Raw genomic sequence first — 24,708 nt, 5'->3', positions numbered from 1 at the left:
TTAAAGGCGTGCGCCACCACTGCCTGGCAGCTTCATTTATTTTTATTTTTATGTGTGCAGGTGTTTTTAATGTCTGTGCACCATGTGCATGTAGTACCAGTAGCAGCCAGAAGAGGGAATCAGATCTTCTGGAACTGGGTTCACATATGGTTGTGAGCTGCCAAGTGAGTTCTGGGAACCAAACCAAGTCTTCAGCAAGAGCAGCAAGGACTCCTAACTACTGAGCCATTTCTCCAGCCCTACTTTGTTATTTATATAGTTTTAAAAATTAAAAGAAATCAAAATCACTGCAGAAATTTATTTTAGGAAAACAACAAACTAACAAAACTTATTGGAGAAGGAATGAATCGAGAGGGTTCCTTAAGTAGTTTAATGTAATCTTATCTACCGGTGTCTATCAGTATTCAGAATACTGACCTCAGCGCCAGGTACTGGAGGGTCCCGAATCATCCAAAAATAGACTATTATTTTCCCTCTATTTCAGTTTCATTTTAAATTGATTAACAAGAGTTAAAAACTAAAAGGTTTCTGGTTACCTCTTGGCAATCGTTAAACTAACCAGAAGTTTGTTCAATGTGAGTGTTGGGATTAATGGAAGATTTATTCTAATTGGGTGAGCAGATTTTTAGGATAGTATGTCAAGCCACTGAATGTGTATACTAAGTGTCCTACAGCAGGCAGCAACCTACATGTTTCCAACTACTGGTATAGGAGGAATTTTTCCAGGGGTTCTGGCAGACCTAGCACGTAGATGGCTTGATGACACGTGCGGCCCAAGCACTTCCGGACACACAGGCGGCAGAGCTGAGAAAGTGCAGGCGGACCTGGGAGAGTGAATAAAAATGGCATGAACCTCACAGTGGGGTGGAAGAGGAGATCTGAATACTAGAAGCTTAATTGAATGGGAGAGGAATTACCAAATGATGGGAAGCCTTACAGGCAGAGGATTCCGAGTTGCTCTTTTGTAGAGGATGTCCTTTAAGATGATCCTCCAATAATAACTATTATTGGAAAATGCACTATCCACGGGCTAGGAAAGAAGTGTGGATCTGTAGGGTGTGCATCTCCCTTACTACGCCCTATATTAATGGAAGTGATAGGCTGGAGGAAGTGAAAAATCACTGGGGTGTAGAGCTCTAAGACAGAGCTTCAGGACAGAGAGGCAACTACAGAGAAGGTGTGAGCAGGAAGTATTGCCCCTGTAGTCACTCAGTTAATGCTAGAAGCTGGACCAGGGACAAAATAGTCCTCAAAGTATTCCTAGGTCCTCCCGATACTAACTGCCTATGTGGCGGTCCTGGCTTCCACCTCATATCTGAAAGAACCCCCTGTTCTTGCAAGGGTTCCATCTCAATAGCTATGTATAGAAAGGACTCTAATCACTTCGACCCATTGTTCCCTGAATTTAGTCTCATGAAATCTACTTACAAAGAGACAGTTACATTATCCCATTATTTCCTCCCCTATCAGCAAAGACCTCCTCAAGTGAAACTACTTACTTACTTAATGGTATTATAAAAATATGAAAAAGGGCAGATTACACATGCAAATAGCCAGATGACATTCAGAATTGATGTGGACAAGGGACATGGGCTGGAGAGAAATTCAGAGAACCAAACATTCATCTTTAGTTAAAACCCTGGGAACTGGAAATGGCAGAGATCCCCACCCAGGGCCCCTTAAATCTGGAGCAAGACATACAACCAGAAACAAAGGAGCCATGCTTCCATAGGACATAGCAATGCAGACAATTGACCAGTTTTCTCAGACACACTCAAAAGTAATGTTTATGAAGTTTGAAGACAGAGGAGTTTGCCAATAAGGAATGCAAGTAGACCCCAGTCCTGAAAACACTCCCAATTTGGGGGAGAGAGTGTCAAGAAAAATGTATAAATTGTTACCAGCTATGTTCTCAGCTAACAGTTTCAAAATGAACTTTCCAAACTGGCATCTGGTAAATTGCCACTAGCAATTTAAATCCAAGAGCATCCGGACTAATACAGATCACTGCTAATTAAAGTGTGGGACCCAGCTAAGTAGATAGAGTTTAGGAACCCACTTAGTCTACCTTGATCAAAATCTGTATTTTAATAAGGTCTCCAGGTGATTGGTTGGCACAGTCGGTTTTTGAAAGCACTGATAGAAACTGTTTGCAAAACAACAAATCAGGTATTTCAGTGGGCAAGACATAGGACTTGGGAGGGTTTCACAGAACATGAGAGAGATCCCTGCTGTGCACATTGTTTCAGGAGATTTGGATTTAAGTTCTTGGAGCCTGGAGAGTGCTTGTTGTGGGGTCAAAGGGCTTGCTTGGCATCCTAGTGCTTCGTTCGAGGTGTGTGACCCTCTGGAAGCAAATTCCTCTATGCCTCACGTTTCTCACTCATAGTTGGAATCGTTTGAATTTCTATAAAGTTCTAAGGGCTTTTAAGAATTCAATGAGGTTAATCTTTGTTTCAAAGTAATCTCCAGGGAAGTACTTGTAACACTGAATCATTACAATCATCCTTTCTACTCTCCCTGGCACACTCCTCTGCAAAGGCTCAGAAAATGTTCTCTCAATGTATGGCTATGCAAAGGGTTCTCTTTGGAAGTGTAGATAGGAAACACTGCAGCTCACTCTTCATCCTCAGCATCTCTTCTTGCCTATGGTCGAATTCAGAGTAAGGGGATGTGGAATACTGACCCCCACTACTCCCTGATCTGGAGAAGAAGCAAGCCACATCACCATTTGGTCAGCTTTCTGAAACTCATCATCTATCCTCCCTATAGTCTGAACCCAAACCAGGTAAGTTCTGAGAAACACATTCCTTAGGTATCGTCAACATTGTGTAAGCACCATAGAAAGCATTTACACAAACCAAGATGGCTACTGTGGTGTGCGGTGCTTTGATCTTATGGAAGCATCAGCTGTATACTTGGCCATTATTGATGGTCCTTAAGTCAAATTTGTCTACTGCCTGTCTCATAACATTACAAAGGCGAGCTTTGATTTATTCAATTTGTGTGCTTTTTCTATGATAAACATGGCTATTGAATCTTTTCTGGGTAAAACAAAGTTATCTGATTATTTTCTTGTCGTGGAAAATAAAACGCAACAACAAATACAGTGTAGGGGGAAAAAAGAGCAAAAAAATCTGAGGAGACACTGCAGTGAATCCAGAACTTGATCCTCACAAAGTCATGCTCAATTAAAAGGAGAAAAGAAAAAAGAGGAGTAGCTTAGGGGTGAGATGGTAGTATGCTTAGGGAGGAGAAGCAAACAGCCAGCCCTTCTTACCTTCATGGAGCAGAAGTGCCTGCTCCACACCACTTTTGGGAGCAGCAAGCTCAAGAGCACTTTTGCCCTGCGCGTTTCTCAGTTTCAGGTTAGCCCCATACTCAGTGAGCAGATTGATGACCTCCACACTGGACTGCCTTGCTGCAGCATGCAGTGGAGTATCCAGCCACCGACCATGGTCAACATTGGCTCCTTAATAAAGCACATGGTCACAGGCAACACTGAGTGTGAATGTAAGACACAATGAGCCATTGTATATAAAGACATCTTAAAAGCCCAGGTGTAGTTAAGCAATCTTTGAGATGATGCGACTCAAACCCAGAACATCAGCAATGCCTGTTGAAGACTACTCCAAGACAGTTCAGTGTGAAAAATGAAGTTAGGTGGTACACACATACACACACACACACACACACACACACACACACACACAGAGAGAGAGAGAGAGAGAGCTGTTATATGGTTATTTGGGGGCTTCTATGGCAAAAGGTGGGGAGAGATTTATTTAATATTTATTTCATTGGAGTCTCAAAAAGAGATTTCCAGGAGTTTCCAACCCCATAGGAAGAACAATAATATCAACCAACCAGACTCCCAGAGCTCCCAGGGACTAAACCACCAACCACGGAAGGACCCATGGCTCCAGCCTCCTTGGGCATCAGTTGGAGGAGAGCCCCTTGGTCCTGTGGAGGCTCGATTCCCCAGTGTATGGGAATGCCAGGGCAGTGAGGTGGGAGAAGGTAAGTTGGGTAGGGGAGCACCCTCATAAAAGCAGGGGGAGGGAGGTGGGATAGGGGGTTTCTGGAGGGGAAACCGGGAAAGGGGATAATATTTGAAATGTAAATACATAAAATATCCAATAAAAAAAGAGAGATTTCCAAAATCAACATAAAAATCATAAATAATAGGAGTAAAATAAATAATAAAAAATAACTTGGAGGCTAAATTTCTCAACTAAAGTCTCTTCCTATAGTTCACACATTTACACCAGTAGCTAAGTGTCTTAAGTCGCAAAGCAAGTGAGAGTTTTGAAGTATTTTACTTTTCCCTGGAATGGTGATTTCTGCATGTTCACTACACCCCATACATAGCTTTCCCTTTGGAGGGGCATCTTCTTGTGATTCTCGGTTCATGAATCCTGAGAGAAACCTAATGACTGCAGAGAAAACTGAGATGCAGCCCTCAGCACATCAGTAGCCGGTATTCCCTTTGTTACCATGATTGCTTCAGAGATGTCCATGCATGTTTGCTTCAGAGATGTCCATGCATATGTCTTTTTTTGTTGTTGTTGTTTTGTTTTGTTTTTTCGATCTGTAATTATCATTTTCTTTTTATTTTTTCCAATCTGTTTCTACATCATTTTAATTACATGCAAGTATTAAGGTCAGTTCTAGGTTGAGGAACTAGCAGAAAAATAAATGCAAATAGTCAAGGAAGAAGGAAAAAATAAACACAAATAGTCAAAGAATAAGCAAAGCAATAAACAAAGTCCTGTGATCAATTCCGTGACCAGTTTTTAAGGGCTTATCAGGATGACCAAATGTCTGAGCCTACTTCACTGTCATAAGCCAAAGTCATTTTCATGCCTGAAGCCTACTTCTTTGTTCTAGCCTAAGATTTATGTTTCTGCCTGAAATTAATTCTTTGTTCTAGCCTAATAGCAGATTCCTTCCTGAAGCCCATTTTCTTTTTTTTTTCTTTTTTTGGGGTTTTTTTTTGTTTTTTTGTTTGTTTTTTTTGTTTTTGTTTTTGTTTTGGTTTTGGTTTGGTTTGGTTTTGGTTTTTCGAGACCTGGTTTTTCTGTGTAGCTCTGGCTGTCCTGGAACTCACTCTGTAGACCAGGCTGGCCTCTAACTCAGAAATCCGCCTGCCTCTGCCTCCCAAGTGCTGGGACTAAAGGCATGTGCCACCACCGCCCGGCTGAAGCCCATTTTCTTGTCCTTGGCAAATGTCAGATTCCTGCCAAGCAACCCTACCAGCTCTCTACATCTCTCCTTTTTATTTTATAAAAAAGAAGACTGAGCCTGTCTTTCTGACAAGAGTGCCTTCCTTATCTGTTGTGGAATAGGCATTATCAAAAGCAATGCACTTCTCTCTTGGGTTGGTAAGACTCTGTGAAGAAACTTACCTATCTTTGGCTTGCCAGACTGTTAAATTAATACCTCTGTCTAGGGTTCCATTTTACATTTCAAGTCATGTACTTTGGCTCCATGCACATGTATTAAAGAGAGCTAGTATTCCTTCTGGTTACAAGCACAAATGTTTGTGGCAGCCATATTGCCACCAAGAAAGAGAAGCATACTAGCTATATAAGGCCAGCATCAATGGGAGCAGAACTGAGAGATAAATATAAATACTTGTTTCTCTAGATGAGTTCTGCATCTAGCTTTCAAGCATCCAATGCAATTAGGATTTTTTTCTAACCTGATAAGAATGCTATCTTTAGAGCTATTTAAATTAAAAAAAAAACAGACAGCAGTGGTTCACTTCTTTAAGTCTAGTACTCAGGAGGCAGAGGCAGGCAGATCTCTGTGAGTTCAAGGCCAGACTGGTCTACAGAGAGAGTTTCACTACAACCAGAACTACATAGAGAAACCCTGTCTAGGATAAACCAAAAACCAAACCAAACCAAAACAAAAGAAGCCTAATAGGTTCATCTCATTAAGAATATCTTAATAATTACCTAGTTCTAGAAGCTTCTTCACACAATCAACTCTCTGGTATGTACAGGCCACATACAGAGGAGTTCCCAGCTGAGGAATCTCTTGCTCAATGTTAACATTATTTGCCAGCAGAATCTCCATGCACTCTCTGTGACCTGTGGAATATAAGATAGTGTCACTCACACAGAATCACAGGATTGCTTTCCAGAATGGGCCTTTAAAATTTTTAAGTTACAGAGACGGGGTGGGGGTGGGGGCTGTAGAGATGGCTCAATGGTTAAAAACTCTTGCTCCTGCTCTTCCAGAGGACCCAGGTTCAATTCCCAACACCACAAGGTGGCTCACAATTGTCTCAACTCCAATCTCAGGGAATTGATGCCCTCTTCTAATCTCTAAGGGCATTGCATGCATGTGGCACACAGACACCCAGGCGAAGTACCCATATGCACAAGATAAATCACGAAATATTTTCAAAAAGAAGTAACAGATTGTCCTTCTGTATTAGAAAAAAACACTTTGTTTTGTTTTGGAAATAATAAGTAGAAATCTGAAAAATAAAACCATGAAAAGACAGGAAGCTACATGCTCCTGGGAAACTTTAGAAGCAGAGGGATAAATGACCCCTAATATTACCAGTGCTCACACCAAAGCTCAGTCCTACTCCCTGTCCATTACCAAGCTTTTCTTCACCCATACCTGTAAAGAAGAACCTGCAACTTTACTTGGTTATACTGAAAGACACAGATGAGAATGAATCCAAAGCTTCAAGTATAGCATATACCCAAAATAACTTGCAAATTCACTAGCTAGGGAAAATTCCATCAGCGGGCATTCTCTGTGGAGACTTTGCCCAATGACAAGATCAGCATGGTTAATTTTCAGTATGTCAATAAATTCTACATGAAGGAATTCTTCTGAGGTACTGATAAAAATAAAAACTGACAATAGTTTTCAATGTTTCCTCAAAAGTTTCATCAGTGAGGTTGGAAGGATGGCTCGGTGGTTAAGAATACCTGCTGATCTTGTAGAGGTCCCAGGTTCAATTCCCAGCACCCATACGATAGCTCACAATAGACTATAACTCCAGTGCCAGGGGGATCTGATGCTTAGGCCACTGCATGCACATGATGTACACGCACACATACACCCACACATACACACACAGGCAAAACACACACACACATATGCATGTACACATGCACTCATGTATGCATGCATGGTCACACAAGCTGTTATTATTAATTAATTCAACCACCCTTTTCTTTAGAGAAAGCATAATCAGAACCAATTTTATTTCTGAATAATTCTTATCTCTTTAAATATTTTGGCAAAACAGAAACTGAGCCCAGTTTGAGTTACACTTAAAGACCCTCTGGAAGTTTCAATTGTAAGTATACAAGCCCAGGTGTGTGGTGACATGTGCCTGTGGGTGAAAACATCTGAACCAACACTAGACCACCGTTTCATGCAAACTGCAAGCAGCCCACAGCTATTCTGTGTGTCCTGGAGTGGCTTACTTACCTCTCTTCACTGCTTCATGGATAGGTGAAGCCAGGTAGACCTCAAGCTGGGCCTTCGCTCCAAACTCCAACAGCACATTGACACACGCAGCACTGCCACTGCAGCAAGCATTGAAGAGGGGAGTGGCCCCATGAACAGTCAGTCCATTGACCTAATGTTGGGCAAAGCAAAACTCACAGGATTTACTCATTCCTTCTCACCAAGTGTGTGACCAGAGAAACTCCCTCATGCTGACAAAGGTCTGAGGGAATTCCATACCTTAATGGAATTTTAAAAACCCATCACATCATGGATAGATCAAGTGAGTTATTCTATGTGAAATACTTGAAATAGTGCCTTCCTATTTGATTTGCTCTCATTCTCTCTCAGTTCATGTCAGCAAATATTTACTGTACATCTTACTAGCTGCCAATGTTGGGGTTGGAGGTTGTTGCTCTATGTGTTTGCTTTGTGTCTGTGAAGATTAGAAAAAGGAGTCAGATGCCCTGCAACTTGAGTTACAGATGGTTGTAAACCCACCATGTGGGTGCTAGGAATCAAACCCCAGGTCCTCTGGTAGAGTAGCCAGTACTTTTAACTGATCTCTAGCCTCCAGCTGCCAATGGTTTGAAAGCAAAGGTAAGACAATTAACTACCTCTTCTTAAATAAAGAGAAACACACACACATAAAGCTACTTTTGATGAAATAATAAATCCTTCTGATCGCTATGGCAGGAAAACAAAGTAAAACATAAATCTGAGAAGGAGGAAGTGAAAGTCAGATTTTATGATGAATTAGACAGGGTATTGGCAGATGAAGGATGATTCTCAGGCCTAGGAGACCAGAAAGAAATTTTATCCAGTCTCTGAAACTGGAACCTAAAATAATAAGAAGCCAGTGTAGAAGGAAGCATCATTCATTATCCATGAGCTACTAAAGCATTACTCTGAAGATGCACCACCTAGCAGAACCGTGACAATAACCATGAAGGCAGTGGAAATGTTCAGAAGACTTTCGTATTCAGTTCTACACATAGAAACTCAACATGCATTTAGATGTAAGAAAAATCATTACTAATACTTAAAGTCTAGCTCATAAAATAGAGAGTTCAAGGACTAGGACATAGAATAGAATTGGTAACAAAACATTATCTGGGAACTAAATACAGTGTCACTGAGATTTTCAGAAGCTATGATAGTTATAAGCAACTCGAATATTCTCTGAAAAGTTGAGGTATACACTAGAAATAAAGTTTAAGTTATGCTTTGTATGTTTGTCAGTTTGGCAGAAGTTAGTGTCGTCTAGGAGATGGGCCTCCAGGCATACTGTGAAAGATTTTTTAAAATATTTATTCAATTTTTAATTATGTGTATATGATGGGGAACCATCTATGGGTTCAGGTGTCCACAGTGGCCAGTACAGGGTATCAAACCCCTTGGAGCTGGAAGTTACAGGCATCAATGAGCTACTCAATGTGAGTACTGGGAATCAATCTCTGGTCCTTTGGAAGAACATCAAATGCTCTTAATCGCTGAACCATCTCTACAGTCACAGGAATATCTTAGTTCCTTTATTTGCGATGGGAAGACTTGCCCAGTGTGGGTGGAGCCACTCCCTTGATAGAAGACCAGAGACTGCATAGGAATGAAGAAAGTAATCTGAATACTAGTGTGCAATGTATTCATTGCTCTCTTCTTCTGCCCTTTGGACATACTGTAGCCAGCTACTTCACACTCCTGACACTGTGACTTCCCTTCTAGCCATAATGGTCTATAACCTGGAGCTGTGAGCAAAATAAACCCTTTCTCTTTTAAGGTGCTTTTGTCAAGGTGTTTTATCACAGCAATAGGCAAGAAGCTAGAATAGTTCATAATGTGTTTTATATTGCAAACTCATTTACTTTGCTAATGTATAACTAAAATGATGGTTGACTTGGGGAATTGAATTGTTTTTCATTGTTCTGTGGAAATTTGTTATGTTTTACAACAGATTTTTTTTTAATGAACACATCTGAATATTCACAAATAGGTTATATAGACTGAAAAGAGAAGAGAAACCCAAATGATGGAATACAGACATGAATGATGCCAGACCTTCCCATTGCTCAGTGAGTAAACACTCTGGAATGTAATGTCTCCTTAGTGAATGGGGCAGACAAAGCTAACTGAGCTGGCTGGGGCAGTACTCACATGTGCACCATTTTCCAGCAAGGCCTTAGCACAGGCTACATGACCCCCAAGGCATGCCTCATGGAGAGAGGAGACCCGGTTGATTGTCACAAGATTCACATTGATGCCCTGCAGTTTGGAAAAAAGAAAGTGAAATGCTGCATCTGCCATGGCAAATCAAGCAATGCTGTTCAACAAGTTTCTGTTTTAGACATCTGGGGGGAGGGCAATGATACTATCTCCATAAGGAATAGAGTAGAAACCATTACCGTGGGATTCTGAACATAGCACTGGGGACTGGAGAGATGCCCCAGCATTTAAGAGTGAGCACTGTTCTTACAGAGAACCCATGTTTGGTTCCAAACACTCACAACTGTCTGTAACTCTGGCTCCTAGTGGATCTCATGACTCTGGCCTCCTAGGATGTAGGATGTCTGCATTCACGCACACACACACACACACACACACACATACACACACACACACACACACACACACTGAAAAATAATAAAAGTAAATCTTTAGACACAGCATGGAGCCTCAGAGTCATTTGTTCTGCCCTAGGCAATGGGCTAGGACACCGGTCTTTGAAGTATATGGCCTGAGCCTCTGTCCTCCAAGAGTCTACTCTGGAGGAAGAAATGTGTTGTTGTTGTTTGTTGTTCTTATTGTTGTTTAAAGCAAGAGAGGGATAATATTCTGCTATAGGAAGAATGTTAAAGTATATTCTAGCGTCTCCTTTAGGGAATGGGGATGCTGGATAGTGGCATACAAGCCTTTAATCCCAGCACAGGGGAGGCAGAAGCAGGTTTGATATCTGTGAGTTCGAAGCCAGCTTGGTCTATAGAGTGAGTTCCAGAACAGCCAGGACTACATAGAAAGACCCTGTCTAAAATATATTAAATAAATAAATGAATAAAGTAAAATGTTTTAGGGTAAATTTTTGTGATGTTTTAAAGGGTAAATGTTTGATCTGTATATCTATTATGTGTATAGTCTCTCTCTCTCTCTCTCTCTCTCTCTCTCTCTCTCTCTCTCTCTCACACACACACACACACACACACACACAGTGGTATAGAAGGTGGAAGATGGTATTAAGAAAAGAAAGAAGGGCCAGGTAGTGGTGGCGCACACCATTAATCGCAGCACTTGGGAGGCAGAGGCAGGCGGATTTCTGAGTTCGAGGCCAGCCTGGTCTACAGAGTGAGTTCCAGGACAGCCAGGACTACACAGAGAAACCCTGTCTCGAAAAAAAAAGAAAAAGAAAAAAGAAAAAAAAGAAGAAAGAAAGAAAGAAAGAAAGAAAGAAAGGAAGGAAGGAAGGAAGGAAGGAAGAAAGAAAGGGGTTGAGGATTTAGCTTGGTGGTAGAGTGCTTGCCTAGCAAGCACAAGGCCCTAGGTTTGGTCCTCAGCTCTGAAAAAAAAAGACAAAATAACAAGAAAAGAAAGTTTAAGAACAGGGCTTCAAAAACCCTATCTGCCAGTTAGGAAGCATCTTCTCCATTTTTCTTTTATTTTCTCCATATAAGATTCCATTTTAAGAAATAAGTACTTGCTATTCAATGATAACGGGAAAGGGGGGAAATGAAAAGACAGGAAAACAAAAAACAACTTGAAATAGCCTAGTCCACGAGGTGGCAGCATTGTACTAGAAACATACCTACAGTTCAAAACTCAGTGGAAAAGTGACACTGGGCAGGCCTGAAAGACTGTCTGGAGTAGTGGTTCTCAACCTTCCTAGTGCTGCAACCCTCTAATAATACAGTTCCTCATGTTGTGATGACTCTTCAAACATAAAATTATCTTCATTGCTCCTTCAGAACTGTAATTTTGCTGCTGTTAAGAATTGTAATGTAAATATCTGATATGCAGGCTATCTGATGTGTGACCCTGTAAAAAGGGTAGTTGGATTCCCTTGCAAAGGGGTCATGACCCACTTGTTGAAAACCACTGATCAAGATAGGGCTCTCCAAATTGTGCATGAGAAAATGGACCTGCAGAAAATGCAAATCATATGTAAGACTTGAGGTTACCCAGCTGTCAGAGACAGCATGACAACTAAGAAGGTCCTGAACTAATGCTTTACTGGAATTTATTCAAGGTGGTTTAATGTTTTACTCATAGTTAGCATATGATCTACATGCAAAACAAGTTTTTGAAGTGTAGATTATATGGCCCAGCAAGATATCCCAATGTAAAAAGGCATGCAATAAATAAATACATATATGAATTTTCTTTTAAAGACTAGATTATAGGTGGCTGGAGAGATGGCTCAGCAGTTAAAACACTTGCTGCTCTTCTAGAGGACCAGAGTTCAGTTCCCAGCACCCACATCAGGTGGTCCACAACTCCAGCTTCCAATGTGTCCTGGATTCCAATTGCACTAAGATACACATGCCAAACACACACAGTCACACACAAATAATAAAAATAAATCTTAAATAATACTAGACTCTTTGAGTAGTTACAAAGGGCAAAGACACAGGATTGCATCAAGAAGAAGTTAAGTTTTTTCTCTGTATGTCTCTATACACTTAATCACATCAAATAACATGTTTTTAGTGTAGGGATGATGTCATAAAAGGCATAGCTGGGGTTGCTGGTGCATGACTGTAACCACAGCACTTGGGGGTGGGGTGAGGCAGTAAGACTGAGTTTAAGGATAACCTCTACTACTAATTTGAAGGCCTGTCCAGTCTCAAAGGGCAAAGAAGCAACCAAAAACAGTAATACAATCAGATGCAATTTAAAGTGTTTAAAAATAAACCAGTCAGTGGTAGTGTATGCCTTTAAACCAAGCACTAAGGAGGCAGAAGCCAACAGATCTGTGTTCAAGGTCCAGCCTGGTCTACAGAGTGAGTTCTAGGACAGCCAGGGCTTCACCAAGAAACTATGTCTCAAGAAACCAAACCAAACAATCAAGAGCTCTCAGTGGTAGAACACTTGACTAGCACAGGTAAGACCTGAGGTTCCATAATCAGCACCTAAGAAAACTGTCCAGTGCTGAAGAGGTAAGTCAGTGGTAAAGAATTGCCTAGCATGTGTGAGGCCCTGGGTTCAGTCAGAAACACAACGCAAGGAGAAATGTCTTCATCTCTCATCTTGTCACTATTTAATGTATTTTCCCTCTACTTATTTTCCCTTTATTTTTTTTTTCTTTATCATTAGTAATGGTTCTGGTTTCCTATTGTCGCTATTTGCATTTTTATAATATTTTTTAAGTTCTAGTGCTCAAGTGGAGAGCCTTGATGATGATTTTACTTTTAAAGAAATGACACAACTCTGAAGCTGGAGATGGATGTGAATTGATAAAGTAATTGCCTAGCTTGCATGAGAACCAGGTTTGATCCTCAGCCCAGCATAAGTTGGGTGTAATACATACTTTTAACTCCAGAGCCTTCAAGGTGCAAACAGGAAGATTAGAAATTCAAGGTCATTTTGTGCTCCAGCTAGCAAGCTGGAGACTACCCTGGGATATGTGAGACCCTCTCTCAAACATCAGGAGGATGGCTCAGCAAGTATCCGAGAAGGCAATTATCACCAAGCCTGATGACCTGAGTTGATCCCTGGTACCCATATGGTAGAAGAGAACCATTCCCTCAGAATCATCTGCTAAATGCTCACCATAGCATGTCCTTTCCACCTCTATCCATACACATATCAATCAATACATATTTTGGAAAAGAAAAGGTATTTAAAAGCAAAAACAAACAGAAATAACAAAAGGAAGGATGCGCTCAAACCATCACTATCCCAGCTGTTTCAATCCAAAGGAGGAAGAAATTTTTAAATGGTGAGGTGATAGAGAAGACATGGGAAAGAAAGTAGTGACTCACTTCCTCTGCTCACATGTAGAACCCAAAGCAAATAAAGCAAACGCAGGGTATACTTTTATTTATTTCCTAAATCTTTACTCAGATATTTGTTCAACATGCAGGAGAAACAGTCACCAATATAAATACAGAGTTGCTAATAGCTCAGACTCTGTTAAATCTTCCCCATGGCCTACGATTTATCTGATCATTAGCCTATTTGAGAGCCTAGTCTTGAACTGTGCATTGTTGCCATGGGGCAGCCTCTCATATGGTACCCAGTGGTGCCCAGTTCCTAACCCTGCCTCACTTGGATAATGCTTTCTCCTTCAATGTGAGCAGCACTTTCAGACGTACATCAGATGAATACAGTAGTAGGAAGAGAAAGGATATCAAGTCAAAGCAGGCTCAAAGGGTTAAAAACAAAAACAGACCATGAGGGCGCTGGAGAGCAGGCTGGGCAGTGAAGAGCACTCTGTTCTTCCCCAGAGGAATCCAGAGTTCAGTTCCCAGCACCCACATCGCAGCTCACAGCTGTCTGTAACTGCAGTCCCAGAGGATCCAATGCGCTCTTCTGGTTCCCGAGAGCACTGCATGCACATGGTCCATGGACATACATACATGCAGGCAAAACGCCCATACATATAAAATTAAAAGAAAGTGCTTTTTTTTAAAAAAATGCGACTTCCTTCTTAAGTGCCTTCACTGGAGAAAGTCGACTTGCTATCTCATGACACCGCCCTGTGGTGAAGCCCAAGTAATTTCCTGTGAAAACCGATCTCCCCTCCCCGGCATCATGAGTCATGGCATGACCTAGCTGCCACTTCACTAACTGGAAACTGCACCCTGAGCCCTTAGAAACTTCAAGAATACAATTATTTGTTGTTGACTGGAGTTACCATGCTTTGAGGTGATTCATCGGACACCAGTCGCCTACAAACGCAGTCTCAAGATGGATGCCACTAATGCACACTGGAAGGGCATGAGATGAGTTAACATAAAGTTAGGGATTCCCTTCTTTGTCTCCTAGAGGGAAACTTCCTGCTGGGAAAAGGAGGACCCAGAATGGAAAGGAGGAGAACTAGGAAGAAAATGAAGCAGTTCCTGGAGAAAGCAGAAGCGAGAGGAACACATCTGGGAGGAGGGCGGGGATGGAGATGGCAAAATGGCAGTGCTGGACCTGAGCATAGCTATGGCCAAAGTTAATAAGGAATGATTCTAGATTAGAGCAACAGCATGGAGGGCAGAGTCTTTAGTTTACTTACTTGTGCAATTAAAGTTTTAAGAGCCAGTAAGCGCCCCTGGGCTGCAGCCTCGTGGAGTGGGGATCGATCAGCCCAGCAGTCTGAAAGACAAATAAGCTACTGGTCAAAGTCAGGAGACTTTTTCCTGAAGCTGTTCATGCTGCCCTGTGACTGCAGAGCTTGAGGAAAGAGAAGAAATCTAACCTGTACCAAACATCAGGCCTTGTCAAATACAGGGAGCTGAGGACAGTGGCTCCTGCTGCCTTTCCATGGGCAGTTTTAACAAGAAATACATTTTTTTTCTAATAAACAAAACCAAGAGTTTGGCCCTGATAACACTAAGGTCAAGTAAAGGACTAAAGGGGCCAATTAGTTTTTTATTTCCCATAATTTCACCTCATCCCTATTCATACCCCAAAAATCCAAAAGTCAATCTGAAGAAATATTAGAAAAGAGGGCTGGGATACGGCTCAGTAGAAGAGCCAGTGTGTGAAAAGTGTGTGTGAAGAGCCCGGACCGGGGCGGGGGGGTGGAGAAAGAGTTTTCCTGAATTGCTGACGTAATTTTCTCTGATTCTTTTGACAATGCTATCTGTGTATTTTAATGTAAAATGTCCCTTTTCAGATTGTGTGGTCCCCAAAAGCTACACTAGGGAGCTGCGCACATGGGACCCATAGCGCCAGGCTGCCAGGACGCAAGTCCCACTTGGGCTGCTCTCTGCTAAAAGCAGTGTGTTGCAGAAGCATTTGAATCTCAGTTTTCTTATCTGTAAACCGGGGATATGGTAATCTACTATTTGGCAGGGCTCTCAGAAGGCCAACCAAGTCCATCCACATAGTCAGGTGCTTAAGGCCATTTTGGAACAATTAATAAGTAGACATTGAAGGGCAGTTCTCTAAGGGACAGCCTCCAAACTGGTTTAGGAGTGCTTTTTTTCTATAATTGTTTCTCTGCCACTGAGGCTAACGAGATTCAATGTAATTTGAGAAGTAACTATGTATGAAAAATGCCAAAGGATAAATCATTTGTTTGGGAAGCAGATTTGCTCCAGTTTTCAAATTCTGTGCATTTTTCAAGGTGTGGCTATTCTTTTTCTATATGAACAAAGTGCAGTATACACTTTGGCTTTTCCTAAAGCAAAGGGTCTTTCTAATTAGTGTCTTCTAAGTGATCCCAGAGTTCAAGTTTCCCATGTCCACAGACTTGATAAAAACAAAACCCCACCAGAAATGGAAGAACGTAAATTTGAAACACTACAAGCCTCAATGAAACTGCTTTTTTTTTTCTCCCAATGAATGAGCCTGGAAACTGTAAGCATTTCAATAGACTTCCTATCAACATAAGAACCCAAGGCATCTTCTCTACTCCTTTGGTTACAAAAATGAGAACTGTTACAATGTACTCTACGGGGTTGTAGAGATAGGTGTTTGGAGTTATATTAGAGTAACTGGTATGAAAATGTGATTTTCAAAGTATGTAGACATAAAAATAAATTTAGACAGACAGTATAGTTGTATTCTGAGAAAAATCTAAACCAGGGTTCCTTGAAGAAATAGCCAACCCCAGAATGGAGGAGAGGAAACAAAATATTTAATATATTATACTGTGGCCTCTAAAATCTTCTAGAAAGGAAGGAAGGCTAGAAGATGACTCAAAGGGGCTTCTTCAAGTCAAATATTGAACAATTTGCACATCAAAATAAGCAACGACAGTAAGAAGATACATGCCATCAAAATAGGAACCTGTATGTCCTTGCTGATATAAATAATACATCAATATGGACAATGTTTCTTCCTAAAAGACATTAGCTGGAAAAATTTAGAAGAAATAACTGGATCGGGCTCAAATTGTCATTTTACTAATTATAAAGGGAATGTGCATAATGTTATACTAGAAAAAAATGTAGAAACAATCTTGACCAGCACAGAAAAACAAGCATTGCTAAAAACAAATTGGCATTATGTGCCATAAGATTGAATGCATTGAGCCACAACCTATGCCATCAGAGGGAACACAATGTAAAGAGCACCATATCATCCTCCCTGTGCTATTCATGTCCCCAAAACATAGTCTGACTCTTAGGAACACACATGGAAGCAACTCACACTGAGGGGCATTCTATAAATGAATTGGCATGCAGCTAGTTGCAGGAGAGATGGAAACTCAAGAGGAGTGTGGGAGGCAAGAGACAATATCTGAAAGTTCTTTGACCTTGCCCAGGCTCCTTTTGCTTGAAAAGACAGTAATGGAATAGTTAGCTAAACAGAAATGGAGGGCTTTGGCAGAGAAGTGGGAATTCCTTGTACTGATTTTGTAGCTCTTCAGTTAAAACTAGCTCCAGAAAACAACTTTGAACCAAGAGAACAATAAATACATAAAAGTTGTCATCTCATACTCCTGCTGTGAATGTGAAATACTTTTATAATAAAGAAAAAGCATAAAGGCATTTAATGTAGACAAACCTATGCTGTGCTTATTATATATCTCCACTGATTTCTTAGTCAGATCCAAGCTGGTGAATGTGACAGTTCACTTAAAAGAGAAATGTGTCCTATCATACTACTCCCTTTTTCCCCTCTTAGGGTTTCCAAGGAACACCTAAAATTGAGGTGAACTTTTTTTGGAGAAGGACGGGACCTTTGCAAGACTGACAGTATGAGATGACCAGTCAAGTTGGGGAGAAGTAAATAGGGTAAATTTGCATTGTGTTGGTTCTTAAGGGACACCCAAATTAACACATTCAAAACAAGTTTCCCCAAGAGCAAAAAAATTATACCATGTAGCAAAATGGAGCCTGAAGTACTCCATACCAGTAAAACAGAATGGTAATAATGGACATACAAGGGAGAAGGAAATTTAAGTCAAAGTAACCTAGAATTTTTATTTGTTTTATATATAGTTTACACCTTGTGGACTTGCTTGGCTAGCCACCATTGACAATAAAAAGTAAATTTGGAGACTTGACTCATTTAGCATTCGTTATACTGTGTCCTCGTTTTCCTTTATTGAATACTTTAGCATTTCATGCCATGCCAGGTATAAATATTAGTTGCAAATCAATTCTAATCATGAGATGGTTAACTTAGAGGACAGAACACAGCTGGTGAACAGAATGTTTCTAAACCTCTCTAACATCTCTTTGCATATCATCTTTAGTCTCCCTCTCATGCATCTCCGTCTAAGGCCCTGGCAGATGTGCTTCAGATATGTTGGATGTGAACACAGACACTAGAGGGTTGAGGACAGTCCTTCCCCACGCTAGCAGCTCAGCACCAGAGCAACGGAAGCAGCAAAATCTTCAGTGTGACTTTGGCATTCTGTTCTCCTAACAATAAGTTAGTCAACCCCCGGGGCCTGAATATCTACAAGTTAAATATTTCTACTCTCAAGATCAAAATCTAGAGCACTCCAAACTCTAAAATTTTCAGAGTGCTGATACAACACTACCATGCATCGAAAATTGCACCCTGTGAAACTCGGATTCAGTCCCCAAATGATTTAAAATGTTACGTGAAATTTTGTGAATGAATTTAGTATTTAAGCTAAGGTTTCCTCTCATAAGATATCAAATTTTGTAAATTGGGAGAGAAAAAAATCTGAAATGTAAAACTTCTGGTTCCAACCATTTTGTGTAAGGGAGACTTGACCTGTAGAGGTAACCTGTTCAAACATAAAAACAAGATTTAAGTAGCTATGTACTCCTAAAAGAATTAGCTTAGGATAGCAACATGAAATGGATCTGTGATTCCTCAAATTGCCTCTGTCAGGCTCTGATAATCTCTTTCCCTGTAAGAAGCAAGAGCTTTAAGTGCTTCCTTTAGCCAATCCCAGAGTTTCTAGTAATTTCTCCATTATTTACCAGTCCCAGTTGACCCCTAGGCAGTATTTGGATAAACCACACAAGCCCAGGGTTGAGTGAAAGCAGCCCTAAACAAAGAAGTGTGAACTGTGGGCTTCTGTTTCTGTCAAGGAAAGAAGGAAGGTATACTCACCTTGGCTGTTAGGAGTCAAAAGCAACCTGAGGAGGGGTGGGGGCTGACAGAAACTGGGTGTGGTAGGAGCCATACTGACAGTAGCCTCTCAAGCTTGGGTGCTGACCCTGCTTGTGTTCACTAAGCCCTCATGTACTTCCCTGTACTCGGGTCTTTAAAATGACTCCACCCACTCCTGAACACGCATCATCTCCCATCCCTCCACAGTTCACAGCCTCTCCCCACTCCCAGCAGAAAGCATAGCTCTCTCTGGTCCACCAAGCAGCTAGATGCCCAAGGACAGTATGTTCTTCACAGGCTTCCCACCTCCTCCTTCCAGGTGCCAGTTTCTCTGATGCTTTGAGGATGAAAAGAAGCAAAGGGGACAGGGCAGGTGACTCCCAGTTACCTGGAAGAGGCAGCCAGTCCCACTCACTGGGCCTCAGGATGTCACAGGATGAGCTAGCATCCAGAGTACTCTACCTACACTTGTTGAAATGAAAATTAGGACACAAAAATTGATTTTTAAAAAACTGGATTTAGCACACTTTGGCCAAACTAGGGGAAACAAACAAACAAACAAGGTTTTTTTTGTTGTTGTTTTTGTTTTTCCAATGGGCAAAAGCTCGGAAACATGAGCTGTGGGTAAGAGCTGGGCACAGTGTTCTCCCTGGAGATGAGCCCTTACCTTTTTAACACCGCCATCCCTGTTGGAAGTCCCTGGTCATAGAATTTCTTAGGGGAGAAGGGCTTTCAGGAGGACTGTGCTGCTAAATGCTGCAGATTTTCCTTTGGGCATGTGAACCCTGCACCATCAGGCCTGCTTCTCAGCTGCCTGCTCATCCACTGACAGTGGCCAACCTCTTCCAGAGTCTCCTTGTCAATGCAGCATCCTTGGATGCCTGCCAACTTTCACCCATAATTCTGAGGTCACCTGGTTAAGCCTGTGGTGCCATCTGCCACTACACCAAGAAAGAGGGAAGGGTGATAGCTTTGGGTTCCTTCCTTACTTTGTATCTGCTTTGCAGCTCCTTCTCTAAGCCTCACTCCCAAGTTGTATAGCAGAACAGGAAAATTCACTCAGGCAGCTGCCTGAGCATTCTTACCTCATATTTCAGGTACCGCGTGTCTGTCCCTTGCCTAAAGCCTCACAGTCTCTGAAATGAATGACCACTTTGCTCCAACTGAAACGTTCTCATGGCCAGTTTAGCGTTAGAAATAAAACCAGGCTTAAGGACTTCAGAAAATATCCTTGCTCTATTTTTGAGGCTTCTAAATTCTGCCTATCTTGGTGCTACATTCACTTGTATTGGGATACTTTGGCATCAGGTTATCCCTGCTAAGTGCTGGGGAAATAGGAAGCTAAGTTGGAAAAGTGCTGGCCCAGCAAGCAGGAAGCCCTGAGTGTGCTCGCTGGCACTATATAAACCAGGGGAGGTGAAGCATGCTGTACTCCAGAGGAGGTCTAAGGATCAGAAGTTCAAGGTCATCTTTGGCTACAAAGAGCCTGAAGACAGCCTCACACTGAGACTGTCTCAGGCAAAAAAAAAAAAAAAAAAAAAAAAAAAAAGGTTGTGATGGGCATTGCGGTGTACACCTGTCATCCCAGTGCTCAGGAGACAGAGTTCTCTGTGAGTTTGAGACCTGCCTGGTCTACAGAGTAAGTTCCAGGCCAGTCCAAGGTGCATAGTGAGACCTTTCTTTAAAAAAAAAATGTGTGATAAATTTGTTGTATTGCCAACTGGCAAGAAAAATCACTCTCCCGGAAGTAGCCTTTCCTGTTCCACTGCTGATGACTGCCCTGCCTTCTATAAGGACCAGGGAGGGTTTTCACGCAACCATGCCCCTGAATCTCCCACCGGGACCTCTGGTTTTTATTCCTGTTCCCAAAACAGTATCTCACTGCCCTTCTCAGTTTGCAAATTGGAGAAAATTGTAAGAAATTAAGGATTAAAGGTTTTGGCAGATTCAGGACTTTTCCATTACTTTCAGTAAATATGTAACCAATCTTTCCAAGTGCATGAATACTTAAATAGGACTCAATGCCTTCTAGGGCACTCTATTTTTACTTCCTTGGCACCCTGCCTGGGTCACAGGGCTGCAAATATATTATGAAGGTAGTTTACAAACATGTCCACTCCTGATGAGGTGTATGGAAAATGTTCAAGTCCTTTCCTCTGTCTTCTTTCTTTTTTTTTTAATTTTTTATTTTTATTGGAAATTTTATTTATTTACATTTCAGATGTTATTCCCTTTTCCCATTCTTCCACTCCTTCTTCTTCCAAACTGTGATTTGTATCTCTGCTATCTGATTCTTTGAATAAATTTCATGACAATCTCCCTTCACCTCCAAATTATTTACTTAATAATGAAATCCATTCAGACAGAGTATGTTTAAGTTCCAAGAATTCAAAACAAGAGCCAATAATTCTTTTACATTTTTCAAGGATGTTACCTTGTCAGATTTCAACGAGAATGTGAGATGATTCTAGAAGACTGCCTGTTTACAGCCTCTAGTCCTCAGGGTTTACAATCTGTGTTCAAGTTTGGAAATCATAGACAGCAACATCTATGGCATTTATTAAAGGGAGCAAAAGTCATGAATCTCATTTCTGAATCAAATTAATGGTAAGAACTTAGAATTAATGAGATTTTAAGAAAATGGGGTTCATTTGGGAGAAAACATATGGCAATGAAAATTCTGAGATACCTAAAATGTTACATAATAATGAAGCTAAATGAATATTCACCAGAGCACCCAGTACTGATCAGACAATGAAGCGTGGTCAATGACCTGAGTTAAGAAGGCTCCTTTGAACCCATTAGGGGTGGGAGGGTTGAGCTACAGGTGACTTGTGCAGGCAGAACCTCTGCCAGGGACTTATTGTCCCTACTTGGAGATAGTCAGCAGGCACCTGAGATATTAACCACTCAGAGGACAGTTAGGCCAAGGTTTAACGAAATAAAGAGGGAACTGAATTAGGCAAAAGGCTAGGTAGGTGTTGGGATGAAAAAACGATCAAAGGCAAGAATACAGAACTAGAATGGACAGGAGTCAGGCAGAGGAGTGGCTGTCCGGGACCAGTCCCTTTGGAAGAAAACCAAATGAAACTTGGAAAGTGAACTAATGTTTTAGCCTTCCCTTAAAATGGTTTCTTTCTTTTTTTTTTCTTTTAAAAAGAAGATTCTATTCGCTTCTTGGCCTTTTGGCTGAGATCAAGTATAAAAAGAAGATTCTATTATCCTCCAAGCTCAGATCTGCAAGTGTAAAAATCTCCCAACTTCTAAATCGCCCACTCAATTTTATGGCTACACCTTCAGTAGCAAACCTGGCCAGGATTCAGGTTAAGCAATTTCTCCTTTTTATTTGTTTTCATTTGGTCCAAATATGTTTGTATATTAGAAAAACCAAGCAACTTTGCCTTGAGATGAGAGTTTCTAAGTCAATTCACTAACTTATGTTTGTATACTAGAAGAACCGAGCAACTTCGCCTTGAGAGACTTTCTAAGTCAGTTCAGTAACTTACTGAGTAAACATCACACAGTTCCAGAACAAACCTTTGTCTGACAAACTGCAAAGATGATTTCTGGTTTGAGAACAACACCGTCACAAAAATCTTATTTAATTATTTGTTGCCTTGTTTTGTTCTAGACAGGATCTCACTAGGTAGCCATGGTTGTCCTGGAACTCACTTACTTAAACCAGGGTGGCCTCTAACTCACAGAGATCCACCTGCCTCTGCCTCCTAAGTATTGGAATTAAAAGTGTACACACCACTATCCTCGGCTCACAAAATGTTGCTGCTGGTTTAAATATGTAACTATGAGCAATGTCAAAAGAAAAATAACTGTTAGAATCATGCAAAAAAAAAAGTCCCATTTTGGGTATGTTACTGCTAGTTTATTATAGAAAGATATATCAAATCTGAGTATATTCTCATACATGTGAGAGGTATAAGGACACACACACATATACATAGACAAACATATACACATATACACATATATACAAATATATGAAATAAATAAAATAGGTTTACATATACTAGTCTTACAACCAGCTGTGTTTAAGAGTATCTGAAAATGGGTACAGTTCAGGAGCTTGAACAAGATGTCTAGCCTAGAGGGTGAATGAATCTCTTAAGGAGATTTGAAGTTTGACTCCAGATTCAAATCCAAAGCATGATTACGCAAGTTCTGAGTACTCAACATCCATACTTCACTAAGGACATGAAGACAGGAGTCATGCACAGGAATCACTGGAGAAAAACTTTTATACATTCTGTCAGCACTGTCCCTAGTAGATTTTACTTAATTGAAAGCACAAAGATGCCATATCTAACAGAACATTAAATGCCAGGAAGCCTCTGCTCAAACTGCTGTCAAAATTACGTTTCTAGATCATGCTTAATTTGAAACTTAAAAAAAAAGGTATTAATGTTTTCCCACTAAAATTACATACCTCCCTGAAATGTATGACATATATAATCCCCAAAAGAAATCTCTTTCCATGGTCCAGGCCTTCTGACACCTTCTTCACCAGCTAGTTGAAGCATTCTGCTGCTTCGTGTTTAGAGTTCTTGTTGCTCTATGTGAGACCACTGATGTCTAGTGGTTTTCCGAGTTGTCTAGTGCATTGAAATCACAAAGCATGTCTATTTTGAAAGAGAACTCTGGATGCAAATTGAAACAGACACCAACTAAAGCATGATGCAACCCAGGAACCCCTGCAAACACTAAAAATACATAGGGCAACTTTCAACAATTTTAGAATCCTCCTCCTCCTCCTCCTCCTCCTCCTCCTCCTCCTCCTCCTCCTCTTCCTCCTCCTCTTCATTGCTGTCTGCCTCCTCCATGAAGAGGCAATTCTAGCAGAGGCTTCAGTTACTTCTGCAATATCTCTCTATAAATACATCAAAACTGTTTCTTTAAAGGGATAGAAACTGGCATCTACAAAGTATGAGACTTTAAGATGTTTTGTTTTACCAAAATCTTAGCAGTTTCATATTTTGTGTGATGATAACCTTCATCTTTTAGTGCTTTCTGTGGCACCACTGATGTACAAATGGGTCTAGTGACTTTTATTTTCCTGTAATAAATGGTCAATCAATTCCATTTGCAAAGGACACCACAATATGCATTCATACAGCATGGCACAGTGCTTCTCAATCAAATTAATTGGTTATTGAATTTCCCAAGGAAATTTAGTCTTATTACAATGTTCTTTCTTGTTAGTTGGACTGAAAATATCAAAGAGAAATAGTGCTGTATAAGAACTCTTTGGGTTAGTAGCAAGTCTCTCAAGATAGCCTTTAAACTCCACTATTCTGTTCACTTCTTAAATAAACACTGTGACTAGATCCATCCACTTCCCAGGAAATAAAGCCAAATAGCCTTCACAACTTGGTGCAGTCAACACATTTGCTATGTTAAGTGAAAGGTACATTTTAAAACTACCCATTCAGCACAAAAATACAAGGAAATCTTACCTTCTAGAAACACTATTCACTATGAATTTTAAAGGAGGAATTTTTGGAGGCACTGGGAAGAAACTCAAGTCTTTTTTTACCTGACAGTCCACCATAGATCTCCTCGGCTATTCTAGCTGCCTCTTTTCTGTTCCCTTTGACGATATAGAAATGGGTTAGGAGAGCCAGGAAAACTTTAATTAAAAGCTTGAAGAAAAAAAAAGTTGCAAACATTGTAAGAAAAATGTTTTTAAAGCCAAAGAAAGCAGGACCGTCTTCCATTTTGGCTTCCTCTCGGCATAGGTTCCCTACGGCTGCAAAGTTTTACTGAGTTATAATTGGCATCATATGACATCTATTTTAAACCTCCTAGCACACAGTGCTCCTGTTACCAAGAACTCTGTCTGTAGGTTCTAATCTAACTCTGATGTGGTGACTAGGGGTACTGATATTTATGGCAATATTTAACAACTTCCTTCTATTAAGAAACACTCGGTGCTGGCCTAGAGAGAACTGGATGCGACTTCCAGCATGTGGCAGCTTAAGACCATCTGTATCTCTAGTTGCAGGGGATCCAATGCTCTCTTCTGGCCTCTGTAGG

At 40.9% G+C, this 24,708-nt stretch overlaps 1 protein-coding gene across 3 annotated transcripts; it reads right to left on the bottom strand.

Moving 5' to 3' along the window:
- Positions 1 to 278: 278 nt before the first annotated feature.
- Positions 279 to 24,441, bottom strand: Asb11 (ankyrin repeat and SOCS box containing 11). Of its 3 annotated transcripts, XM_028762159.1 has the most exons (8): positions 24,209 to 24,441; positions 23,102 to 23,312; positions 14,690 to 14,769; positions 9,634 to 9,741; positions 7,465 to 7,615; positions 5,964 to 6,098; positions 3,281 to 3,472; positions 279 to 824 (listed from the first exon to the last, which is right to left on the bottom strand). In XM_028762159.1, exons 2-8 carry the CDS (start codon positions 23,193 to 23,195, stop codon positions 700 to 702), a joined length of 885 nt encoding a protein of 294 aa, XP_028617992.1. In that variant the 5' UTR covers positions 23,196 to 23,312; positions 24,209 to 24,441; the 3' UTR covers positions 279 to 699. The 3 variants fall into 3 exon arrangements, with proteins under 3 accessions (XP_028617992.1, XP_028617990.1, XP_028617991.1); XM_028762157.1 differs by lacking the exon at positions 23,102 to 23,312; XM_028762158.1 differs by lacking the exon at positions 23,102 to 23,312 and having other exon boundaries at positions 428 to 824; positions 9,634 to 9,690; positions 24,209 to 24,389.
- Positions 24,442 to 24,708: the final 267 nt, after the last annotated feature.

This window comes from Grammomys surdaster, unplaced genomic scaffold (assembly GCF_004785775.1).
Source record: "Grammomys surdaster isolate TR1022 unplaced genomic scaffold, NIH_TR_1.0 131, whole genome shotgun sequence".
Lineage (NCBI taxonomy): Eukaryota > Metazoa > Chordata > Mammalia > Rodentia > Muridae > Grammomys > Grammomys surdaster.
Note: the sequence above shows the minus strand (reverse complement) of the source record. Positions and strands in the feature narration are given on the sequence as shown.